The sequence below is a fragment of the Labrus bergylta genome, chromosome 23 (assembly GCF_963930695.1).
Source record: "Labrus bergylta chromosome 23, fLabBer1.1, whole genome shotgun sequence".
NCBI lineage: Eukaryota > Metazoa > Chordata > Actinopteri > Labriformes > Labridae > Labrus > Labrus bergylta.
In genome coordinates this window covers 17,552,048-17,564,637 of record NC_089217.1, presented here as the reverse complement: position 1 = coordinate 17,564,637, position 12,590 = coordinate 17,552,048, and the positions used below count along the sequence as shown (strand labels likewise).

Below are 12,590 nucleotides of genomic sequence, written 5' to 3'. Positions count from 1 at the left end.
TTATTTTTGCCTTGTATGGGATATCCTTTATACAAGGCAAAGAGATAAACAGCTACTGTCACTTTTTATTTTTATTGTGTAGTACTTCATTCCGCCAATGCTGTGGCTGGAATACACACAGGAAGGTTGTATGAATTTTTTACCAAACCATTTTTATTTTCAAGGTCACATGGACATTTTTTTAAAGGTGGAAGTAGAAAAGTTGTGCTTTACCTTTCCTTGGAGGCAGCACAGTAACATTGGCCGGTCCTGAAGCCTGAATGAAGACTTTCAGGTTGACTTTGCTGGGGGGAAAAAACTCTCGTCTCTTAAACACACTACATTATGTAAATGTAAAACATGATTTAACAAATGGTAACACTTTAGTCACAATACATTACTCTGCCTCCATATTTGGTTTGAAACAATACACATCATAGTTTTGTTGATGAGTCAACTTTAATTGTTCAGAATAAGTATTTTGATAGGTATTATCTTACATTATACACATCTTAAAGGGCCCATATTATGCTTTTTCTGGTTTTATATTTCTCTTTAGTGTGTTTTCCATGTGTCCTGTGCATGTTTAGGAACATATATTTGCAAAAATTCAAAGTCCGCGGAAATGCGGCTTCTCCTATGTCCTCCTGTTAGCTGGAGCACTAGCTGCATGTAACGCTCGGTTCTAGCTCCCCTCAAAAAAAAAAATGTCAGTGTGACGTCTTGTCAGTGTGATATCATTGATCTAAGCCCATTGGCTCATTGTGGCAAGCCCAGTAGTTCATGTTGTATGCCCATTAACTTCTGTGGCACGCCCACGATATGCCGTAGCCTGCGGTAGCACAGTAGTGCTAAGGTGCTAATGTTTTTACTCCCTGGCCCTCGAAGCCAGAGTGGCTGAGCGACTGACCAATTATGGCAGAGCCGACAGGCCGACCAATCAGATCAGACTTGGCACACGTGGGCACTTCAGAGCCTTAGCGAGAGAGTCAGAAGTGAGCCAGTGCATGGAGCGGCAGTACATGAAAATAAAGGCCCTTTCCGAATTGTCACAGTTCAGTACGCAGTACATACTTTTCAGTAGGGAGTTTCAGCATACTGAACTTTCGTGGTCATTCAGTATGCATATTTTGGGTCCACCTCAGTATACTGAACATTTCAGTATGGATATTAACTTCTGGGTTTCATGCAGTATGGATTGGATGCGTGCTTTCAGGAAATTAATTGTATTTTACCACCCACAATGCTGTGCGAAATTAAACGTAAATCGTCACGTCCGCCTCAAAATCAAAACAAACGAATGAAATTGAATACATTTTTAATCTAGAGTTAAAGTCCCGACTGAAATCGCTACTTTTAATTAACAACAGAAAATATAACAAATACCTGCATTATTATAAAACCTTTCTCCCTCTATCTAAATAATGATTTCACTATTTTAAAGCATCTTTATTGGTTTATTTTACTTTATATTCTATATATTACTGTCTTTCATTTGTACTTTTCTTTATGAAGGCTACTGTATGTTATTTAGTTATTTAATCTGCCTTTTACTTGATTTACATTGTGATATTGTTTTTTGTTTACCTGACTGTATATGCGCATTACTCTTCTTGAATAAAGCTGAACAAAAAACCCCCCCCAAAAACGGGTGAATGTGGCCGGTTTGGGAAATGTAAATGACGTCACTTCCATACTGAATGAATCAGAAGTAGGAACAAATATCTGCCTACTGTGCGCGCCTACTGAATAGTAGGTACTAACAGTATACAGCACGGATAGTAGGTACTGCCTACTGAAAGATTGAGTAGGTACTTGGCAATTCGGATACAGCCAGACACTTTATTTTAGAACTTTAGCTTTTGTGAACATACTTTAGTAGGTACATAGATTAAATATACGAACCCCAAAAAGGGCATAATATGGGCTCTTTAAGATTTCATCTTTGCCACCTGTAGTTACAAACACAACATTTTCCACCAGGTGACACATACTTATAGTCATTTGATGTAAAACTACATGCAACTTTTCTACTGCTGTGCTCCCTCACCTTTGGAAAAGCTTCTCCTCTTTGTCCTTGAGTCTTACATTGAATCCGGCTCTCATGTGGTTAATCCTGTCATCACAGCTCAGTTTCTTTGGCTTGTAGCAGAACCAAGGCTCGCCTGTACGGAGGTCAGTGTAGTTGCACTGTGGCTGGTTGGTTTGACGTAGGCAAACGTTACAGGAGGTAGTTTCAGAGATTGAACCTGAGCGAAAGAGGCTTTTAAAGAGAACCCTATCAGGATGTTCTCTATTCAGCCTGTGCAGAACTGTGACAGCCTCACTTGAGTGGACAAGGGTCACCTGATAAAACAAAACACAAGAGCTTTAAAGTTATAGCATACACCCTTTGCCTGCTATTTATTATTTGTATGATTAGATTGCTAAAACAATGCTTCCAAGATAATTAATTTGTATTTTTATTGTCAGCTGACTAAAGTTAATAATTTATTCAACTTAAAAACATAAGAGAGATTGATGGAAATGGTAAACTCTCTACGAGCTGTGAAGTTGAACTAGTAATCCTCTAAAGTTATATTTTTGGACCTGTCTCGCCTTTGGTAGATAGGACAGCTGACAACAGACAGGAAATGTTGGGAGGATGGAGAGGGGGATGACATTCAGCAATGAGCCAAGGTCAGATTCCCCCCAGGCCACTACTAAGAGGACAATACCCTCTGTAAAGGGGGCATGCGTCATGACTGCTAGGCTATCAGGAGCCCGATATAACATTTTCTCTGACAACTGTAGGTAGCCATCTTCTTTGTAGACTACAGCAAACAATAGATTTGCCTGTTTTCTCTCAAGCAATTCTTATGCCTATCTTATTGTCAATTTCAACTTATAAGTACTTTTAATGCAATTCTGAAAGCCACTTGTACTTTAAATCAATGTCCTGAGTGTGTGCATGAATAAATCACCCTGACGTATTGTCAGGAGCAACATATCCATGTTTTGAGATTGGTTACAAGAAATGTCTGAGGAAGAGCTGTTGGCTGGAAACGTCACTTGTCAATAAATCCTTTGAACAGAAGCTCCTTGGTGTGCAGATCTTGTTTTGACATCTTTTTATTGAATCCATTTTTTTTGATGTGGTTGTCTGTCAGTCATCTGCACAGTCACGTTGAATTGGCCGTGAGAACAATGGGAGGCAACTCCTTTTAAGAAAGGATATCATTGGCTGTTATAGGTTGATATGACAACAGCTGAGTTTATTTCAGCAGTCCATGGATCTTTGTGGATGTAAAGTGTTTGGAACAATTTTTTCCTCTGGATTTAAACTGTGGGGAGCCATTTTACTCTTAGTATGTTTTAATATTGAAGCTACAGACCTATTACAGATCAGTGGGTGGGACCTCACTCCCAGAATCGAAACTCAATGTCCACCATCTTGCTTGGAAGCTATGATAACAGGCTCTGTGGAGAAAGTTGAGAGGAACGAAAGTATAATCAAAGTATGTATCAACTTCAAACTGATATGGATGAAGGGGATTTTGAAGGTCTGGTGCGCAAATCGGATGTTCGTGGCTATCTCTACAAACTGCACTATAGCGACGAGGCGGCTGCTGCCGACAGTCAAGTCGTGTGCCTCGGCTGCTGCTGCTGTGGCTGCTGCAGTCGAGACACATGACCAGCCTATTGGCAGCTGTGAGGACAAGGAGCCCGGGCCGGCTCGAGCTTGGGCGGACTGGTGGTGTTGGTGCTCTCACTGTTTGCCTATGGACACAGAAATAAAGACTGTTTGATGCCAGGAATTTCGAAGATGCTAATTCCTTCTGGAAGTAATCTCAAATCAGTTGAGGAAACTGTCGTATGTGTTGTCGTAAATGTCTGTTAATAGAGCACCCTAACTTCAGTGGGAGTGGCCTGTGATGCTGTGCATTCTGGGAGTTGTTGTCTTTCATCCACATGAGCCAAAAGGACAATTTCTGCCTTTTCTCGGTCAAGACGGCACCAACTTCAAAATTTATTTCACATTTCTACTACATATATGACCCAATTGTCAATACAAATTCATGTTTCAACGGGTGAAGTATCCCTTTAAGTTAGCTGCAGACACGGTGAGAGCGACCGGCGGTTTGACCGGATCACATATGTTCCTGACTCTGTCCATACGGATCCCGGATCAACTGTGGCCCTTTCCAATTTTGGACCTCAGCCATGTGTGGTGGACAAAGGACTCAGGCCTGTATTGCAATTTTCAAGCCTGACTTAAGTTATTCTGGAGGGAACTAGACAAAGGAGTCTTACCCCCCCAGCACACCCCCAACAGCACCTAACACATAGGTGTGGAAAAAAAGGGAGGGGGGGGGGGTCTGAATTCTCTATCCCACAGGCAGTCCCAGTCCTTAAAAGCAGTCGCCTCTCATTGCTCTATACCTTCAAGTGTGGTCTGCAGACACCCGAGGATACCCTCTCCCATATGATGGACTCCAGCATTCGAGGAGACAAACCCTTTTTATTCATCTTGGCTTGCATAGGTTAAACTCCAGAGCTGAGGTTGCTCAGTATAGGTAGCTCTTCATATGCTGAATTCAAGCATCAGAGGATTCAGCTGACTACTTCCACAACATATTTTAAAGAGTTTTGGGCGCAAACAGGTGCTATCAGGTTCCAGTAAAATGAAGAGTTTCTTTCCTTTAATTTTTCGTAAGACGTCATTGAACAAAACTGGACAGGAGTGCTGAAGAGAGCCCACTGATCCCTGAATCCACAAGGACACAAAGAACTCGGCTCCTGCAACCAGAAGACCATAGAGCAGTGCTCTGGTCGAAGATCTGAATCCTGCTACCCTCCTCTTACATCTGCCACGAAGGAAACCTGCCTGAATGTGTTGATTTTAACATTCAACAGAGTGGAGATCCAACCAACTTTGCTCAAAACCTTTTCAAAAGGCAGCAACTACACTTTTACACCTCATTCACAAGTTTTGCTTGAAAATGTTTGGTTGCTTAGATTAGTTTGTGATTTGTTTGATTGAGTTTCTTGGATTGACTTGGCTTTGTTAAATAAATTCTGTTATAATTTAAGAGAGCAGTTGTTTGTGATTACTGGTGTATTTGCATTGTGATATAAGCTGGGTGCAAGGGCTTTGTGTATGGATTTCACTACTTCAATTAATAATTATGAATAATATTAGTAATTAATTCACTAATTTGAGACTGATTTTATTGATATTTGGTTATTTGTTCTCTGATCTCAGAGTGGTGCCCCCCGAGTTAATTAAATGTAGTTTTATAATATTGTTATTTATATTAATACTTTATTAAATATAATTAATAATATAACCAAATTTGACTCGATAGAACCCCAACGTATGATGACCTGTGTGAGGCCTTCAATAAAACCAGCTTTATTGCATTGTTAATGCACAGTAATTGCATAGCCAGCTGTCTGAGAGGTGTGAGTTCCTCCCATCCTTTGAGGACTTGAAGTGTGGCCTCTCCTAACTTCCAGGATAGACTGCAGTTATCAGTTGGGAAACTTAGATAAGATTTGCTGTTGTGTTGATCTAGCTTTGTTTATCTTAGCAGCTTTGTTAACAGTAATCCACTGTGAATCCGTTTTAATCCTCCTTTTGGATCAGACGACGCAGCACTGTTGCTGGTCTGACGCACCTTTCCTTAGAGGAGATAGCCAACCTAATAGCTATTCAATTAGAATGTGTGATAAGAAGTTAAAGGAGCTCGTTGATCATGCCAACCACCGAGCCAAGAAACCCCAAAGCATAATTCTGAATGTTCTTGGGCAAGTCCTTCTTTCCCAACACAAGTCCTTTCAGCAGCAAACCCAGCTGTAAGTAGAAAAAGAAGCTCTGCAGAACCACATCCAATCCCTGTAGAACCACATCCAATCCCTGCAGAACCACATCCAATCCCTGCGGGCAAAATATACATTTCTTTGCCAGCACTTCAAAATTGCCAGGCAGGAAGTGCTGGATGATCAAACAACCCTGCTGAAAAAGCTGAGTAAAGAACTGAGCAGCCAGGATAACCCCAGGACTAAGAAAAATAGTCTTGTTTTCCTTGCCATTCCTGAAAACAAATGACTGTGGAGCCCCTCCCTTTGGGGAAACGCCCCAGTCCCCTGACAGCTGTGACACCTTTTCACACCTTCACAGGTTTGAACCACCACATGGGAAGGGGGATGACTTCTCAGCCCCCAGAGGCAGAGATAACACCAGGTTGAATCGGATGGCTCCTGTTCACCCAGAAATCAAAGAATGCGCATAAGGCTCATTGAATCCCTGGCGAAGGATGTAGACCGGTTTGACCCATGTAACCCAATTTCAGCATCGATGATTACCTTACAGAGATCAACCTGCGCCTCTGTGATCTACCTGATGCATCCACATGAGAAAAACTCAAGCTGATCTGGAAGACAAATTCCAGGAGTGTCCAAGACTTCATGACTACCCTCTGGCCTGAGATCAGAAACCAGCACTCTGCAAGGCTTTGTGCAATGAATTCTCCACCTACACCTACTCTTTATCTGCCCCTCTTAGAGCTTTAAGTGTGGGATTACACTAAACAACGTTACACTGCAGCAGCAGGCAGGTGAGAGTGAGTAACCATGGTGACTGTCTGTCTATCAACGATGTCCCGCCCACTCTATGAATTAAACTCTTCTGTCAGTAAAACTTACTTTGATCATGTGTCACAGAATGAACACATTCTGTATTATGTTTGATTATATATAAACCAAACTAAAGTTAGTCCAATGATGTCATAAAAAAAAACAACAACAAAGGCTGCAGAGCCTGTATGAAGTTATAGCTGTAGGAACTCTGCAGGGCTAAATAGAACAGAAAGACAAGAACTTGAAGTCTACATGTTTTTAAATGAATGCATCACTGCGTGAAAATGTTCCTGATGAACATAAAAAGAGGACACATAACTAAATCATAATTTCAAAGTGGTGAGGAAAACCCTCAAATTGTGCATAAATATAGATCAAATTGAGGGAAAGACATTTCTGTTGCTAAAAATGTTCTGGGTGAGACCTCCAGACCTCCTACAAAGATGTTTTTTTAAATAGATTAAACTTGTCAGCACAGTTTTTGCGCATTTAAGAACATTATACAGGGAAATAAGTTTGGTTGAACTGGTCAGTAACTTACAAATTTGTCTAAAGATCAGTATGAAAAAAAATTGTGATAAAATCGTGATCGAGATTTTGCCCAAAAAAAAATCGTGATATGAAATTTTTCCCATATCACCCACCTCTAGGCCTGTATTGCAATTTTCAAGCCTGACTATAGTAATTTTGACCTTTACCTAATTGTATTTTACCACCCATAATGCTGTGCAAAATGAAACGCAAAATAGAAAAACGTCACTTCAGGTGTGCTCCAAATCAAAACAAATGAGCATGGATTAATAGAATACATTTGTGAAAGTCCCTACTGAAATCGCTCCTTTTAATTAAAAATTAAAAATGTAACAAGTGTATGCATTATTATATATAACCTTTTCCCCTGAGACCTCTATTTAAATAATGATTTCCATATTTATGTATGTGTCTTTATTGGTTTATTTTACTTTAAATACTGTATATTACTGTCTTTCATTTGTACTTTCCTGTATGTACTGTGTGTTATTCTATTATTTAATCTGGGTTTTTACTTGATTTACATTGTGATATTGGTTTTTGTTTACCTGACTGTATTTGTGAATTACTCTTAAATAAAGCCGCAGTCAATTCGGGTAACGCAAATTACTCCACTTCCATACTGAATGAATCAGACGAAGTAGGAACAAATATCTGCCTATCTGCCTAGTATACAGCATGGATAGTAGGTACTGTCTACTGAAAGATTGAGTAGGCACTTGGGAATTCAGATGCTCTTACTCAGTTTCGCCCCGCTGCGGGGGTGTCCTTTATTTTTCTGCTTGGAAAGGTGTCAACCCTAGCTGTTCAGTGGACCTTCTCTCTCTCTCGCTTTCTCGTGCACGCAGCAATTTCATTAATAAATGAAAAATAAATTAAAACAGGTCGGAAATATTCTTGGGCGGACAGAAATGTACTTGGACGTCCCGCCCAGATATCGTGTGGGAAACACTGTTTTGTAAAAAGCTGGTTTAAAAAGTTGGGCATCAATCAATGGGGAATGACTCTTCAGAGACTGTCTCAAGAATTAACAAGAGGAACTTCAGATTTTAAAACTTCCACAATGCCTTTTTTTTAATTTTTAATTTTTTACTTATGTTGTTGCTTGTTGGCAAAAGAGGGTCAGGGGAATGGTTTAGATTCTATGAATTAAATGACCTACAGGACAATAACATTACAATGTGTGATTCCTTTACCATCACTTGTTTAAAATACCATTTTAGTAGAAAGCCTTGATTTTTACCTCAACCTGTGCACTTCCTTCCCAGAGTAAAGAGAATACAGCAGAGTAGGAGCCATTAAGGTGATCCACCACTCGTCCAGCCACACCTGCATCAAGTGGCCTGTTGTGCAATCGGGCAACAATTGCATCTCCTCCAGACTTCTTGGGGTTACCTTGGAAGTCGTACATTTTTATCATAACTTCCAGCTGGTCTCCTATGTGCCAATCTCCTCCACCCCTCCTTGGGAGAATAGTGAATTTGCTGTGGGTGGGATCACTTGTTTGGTTCAATAAAAAAGGAGCTGGCGGTGGTGGAGTTTCAGGCCAAGCAATGGAGTCCAATATGAGACGTTCCTCCTCAGCATCTGCAGAGGAGAATCGCTTGAAGGTGCAGAAGTTGTCAGGCACGGGAGGAGCAGTGTGAGAAGCAGATGAAGGGGGAGAGGTCACTTTCTTGTGGACGATGGTCGAGTTTTCTTTATAATTTAGCTGGCAATGGGTTGAAAAATAAGAACAGTGAAAAAAAGAATCAAACATACATACTAAATTCAAATAAACTGAAAAAGATGGTAGATCAGAAGTCACTTTGAAATTTTATTAATCTTGACCTAAGGGCAATAGTCGTATTGTTAATTTAATGGCAGATTTTAGACATTGAAATAAACCAGGCCCATACACCGAAGGCTACTCTATAAAATATTGAAGTAATATCCACTGCAATGATCTCTACACACACAAAGTGTGTTTCTGGACATGATTGATAGAGATCTATAGATCTCTAGCTTTGTTTTCTTGTCCCCTGTCATCAACATGATATGTAGAACATATATTGATCAACATATTATAATACGTTGATGACAGGGGACAAGGAAATCTAAACTCTGAAAATATACAAAATACAAAACAAACAAGACCAAATCATGACACCAACTACAACTCAAATTCCTAAGAAGTCTTTGTGGATTGTGGTGCTCCTCTGTGGACAAAGTATGCAGTGTGAGTGTAGAAAGAAAGACCATCCATCCATTATCTATACTGCTTTTTCCTGTTTTGGGTCCGTGGGGCTGGAGCCAATCCCAGCTATCAGTGGGTGAGAGGCGGGCTACACCTTGGACTGTTCGCCAGTCAATCACAGAGCTGACATATGTACATTTGCTTGGTGGGTTGATTGCCCAAAAAGGATGGTGGGAATTATATAGAAAAACTGCTATAAGTGAAATAAACAGATCCTCGATTCACAAGCCATAAGTCTCTGTCTGATTGTTTGAGAGCTCTTGCTTCACAACACTACAGGATTAAGTCCTGAAATAAAACTGGAGGGGTGTGAACTGGTGGGGCGGAGTACCGGCTGTAATCATGCATTGTGTAGCTGGATGTGTAGGGACCCGCACAAGTTGCAGGTGAATTGTAGACTGGAATGCATAAGGAAAGAGTTTGCATCGCTTCTGAGGTGGGCTGCATAGTGACATCATTGGCTTGCTAAGAAAAAGACGTGAAGACACGTTGAAAACATTATCCTTTAATCTGACTAATAAACATTGACTTAACAAACAATAAACATAAACTGACCAAGTCCGTACTTGCCTGTTCCCAGCCTGAACTTGACCATTAAGAATAGAGTTGGGAGGCTTCTAAAAACAAGTAACAAAATATCAGGGAGGTGTCAGAATGGGCTTCTGACCATTTATAACAAGGAGGTCCTGGGGAGAGCTAAGGCTATAGTGGTCTGCTCAAGTCACCCACTTGTTTGAGCTTCCACCCTCAGGTCGTCATTTTAGAGCACTTGTGAGAAAAACAAAAAGATTCCAGGTCTCATTTGTTCCCGTTTCAATTCATATATTCTATTATCCCTTAGGTTGCTCTTTTTGCACTCTAACTGATCATTTGCACACCTGCACATTGCAACTCCCATAACATGACATTTTCTAATGTTTAATATTGTGTTGTGTTGTCTGGCTTTTGAACTTGGTTTTCATTTTGATTTTACAGTGATGTTGTGCTTGCATGTGTTGTCTTCTGTGTGCTCCTGCTGCAAACAAACTTCCCCTTGTGGGACAAAAAAGAATCTGAATTTGAATGTGAATCTCACCTCAAGTAGGTCCATTTTATGTTGTCTAAAGATTAAGACAAGCACAGCCAGAAAAAGGACGATGCAGCCCTGTAGAAGGTTTTTGCCGACCTTCTGTCTTGTACAAACATTCAGCTTCATGATTGGTCCTTCTGTGGTACTGGATTGAGAAAAAAAAAAACATCATCAAGGGTCGACTGACTGGGTCTGTGATTGTGAGATCTGACGACAGGTCAAGATGGCAGCCTGCTGCTAGATCCAAAACACAGCTCTTACTACTTTTCTGTCTTAAAACTTTTTTCTGCACCTCAAACCTGGATTTACACAGTTGAACGACCTGGAGGATCTAGAGGAGTACATTGATGAATGCTTTACCCGACTCTGCATAAACGACACTGATACAAATCCCAAAATCGACAACAACAATCCCACCGAATCCGACAAAAAAAGAAGCCGCCAGTCCGACTCCTTTCTCAACTCTCCTAAAAAACACTGCTGCATTGAGGTCAGTGAGATCCTAATGTCAATCAATAACAGTCTGTCTGGTCTTGACGCAAGAATCGCTCTTGTTGAAGTTCTGCACAAAGAATTCCAACACATCCGCGACAGCCTCGAATTCACACAGGCGCAACTCACCAAAGATAACAAATCCCTCCAACACTTTGTCACCTCACTCACAACACAGCTGGAATCAGTCACCAAAGAAAATAAACAAATGAAAGAATCAATCCTCGACCGTCAATCCTGCAGCATGAGAGACACTCTAGTCTTCTCCGGTATACCTGAACAACACAACGACAACCCCGAACAGTTAATACAGGATTTCATGACCACTCATCTGAAAATACCCCCGGACGCTGCGAAGGACATTACATTTCACCGTACACACCACATTGGACCCAAGAACCCTGCAAACAAACAAAGACCCATAATTGCCAAATTCGAGCACTACCAACAAAAACAACGACACAAAACGGACTTTGGCATCAACGATCAATTCCCCCGAGAAATAATGGACAGGCGCAAAACACTACCCCCCATCAGCAAAAAGAACATACAGTTCGGAAAAAAAGCAGTACTCTCAGTCGACAAACTTTACATTAATGGACAACTGTTCCATGACATAACAACAACCCCCTGGCTATTTTGAATATCACTCCACTCGCTGAATCTGATCATCATAAATTAATAACATTAAGTATTCTCTGCCCATTTTAACTCCAGACAGAGAGGAGTAGCCACATTAATACACAATAAAATCTAATTTATCCATAACAGCACAGTAACAGATCCTGAAGGAAGATTTATCATCATAAATATCTCCATAAATAACACCCCCATTACTATTGCATCTGTCTATGGTCCAAATAATATTGATCCTTTTTTTAACACATTTTTTACCTCTCTCTACAATATGTCTGACTCCCCGGTGATTATTGGAGGAGACTCCAATACAGTCTTAAACCCATTACTTGACAGATCTAACAACTCAAATAAAACACGTAACTCCCAATCCACAGAAACAATAAAACAGTTCATGAGTGACTTTGGTCTTGGCGATGGTTGGCGGCTACAACACCCAAAAAATGTACATTCTATTCTCCGGTTCACCACTCCTACTCTCGCATTGACTTTTATAGCAACTCAATTATTTCCAAAAAACCTGACACACAAATACACTCCATTACCATCAATGACCATGCTCCTGTCTCCCTCACCATGAATACTACCCACGCTCACAAACCACCCAGCAGATGGCGCTTTAACTACTCAATGAACTCAAAAAAAAAAAAAAAAAAAAAAAGGAATAATGAATCCTTCTTTGACCTCTTTGCTATAGGGAGTCAACACTTTTGGGTTCTTTGAAAGCAGATTGAAAGTTGTGGCAGGTGTGGGAAGTGTGTTATGCCTGGGTGACATCCGTGGGTGAAGCCATTAATGAGAAAGTGAACAAACTGTCCTCTGAGCTTTTGCAAGAGCATTAACCTGTGCCATGATGCTGTTCTAGTCAAGAGACAGCAGTTGTAAAGGGAGCAGCCAAGGTTGACATTGTTTATAGTATCCTTCCTGCTTGGTAGAGTATTAACCTAGTAGTCTCTTTTTCCCCACTCCCTTGGCAGTTGTGACGTTGACGCTGGGTACACATACAAGCAAATGTCTTACGGCTTG

At 40.7% G+C, this 12,590-nt stretch overlaps 1 protein-coding gene across 1 annotated transcript in view; it reads right to left on the bottom strand.

The window, feature by feature from the left end:
- Window positions 1-12,590, bottom strand: part of LOC109996441 (NXPE family member 3-like) — a 30,345-nt gene that overhangs the window by 8,296 nt on the left and 9,459 nt on the right. Inside the window, exons 4-7 of the mRNA XM_065951634.1 lie at window positions 10,443-10,581; window positions 8,375-8,842; window positions 2,030-2,325; window positions 209-284 (exon numbers count right to left, since the gene is read on the bottom strand). Of these exons, the coding sequence (XP_065807706.1) occupies window positions 209-284; window positions 2,030-2,325; window positions 8,375-8,842; window positions 10,443-10,562 (960 nt within the window). The 5' untranslated portion in view covers window positions 10,563-10,581. The remainder of the gene's footprint in view (window positions 1-208; window positions 285-2,029; window positions 2,326-8,374; window positions 8,843-10,442; window positions 10,582-12,590) is intronic.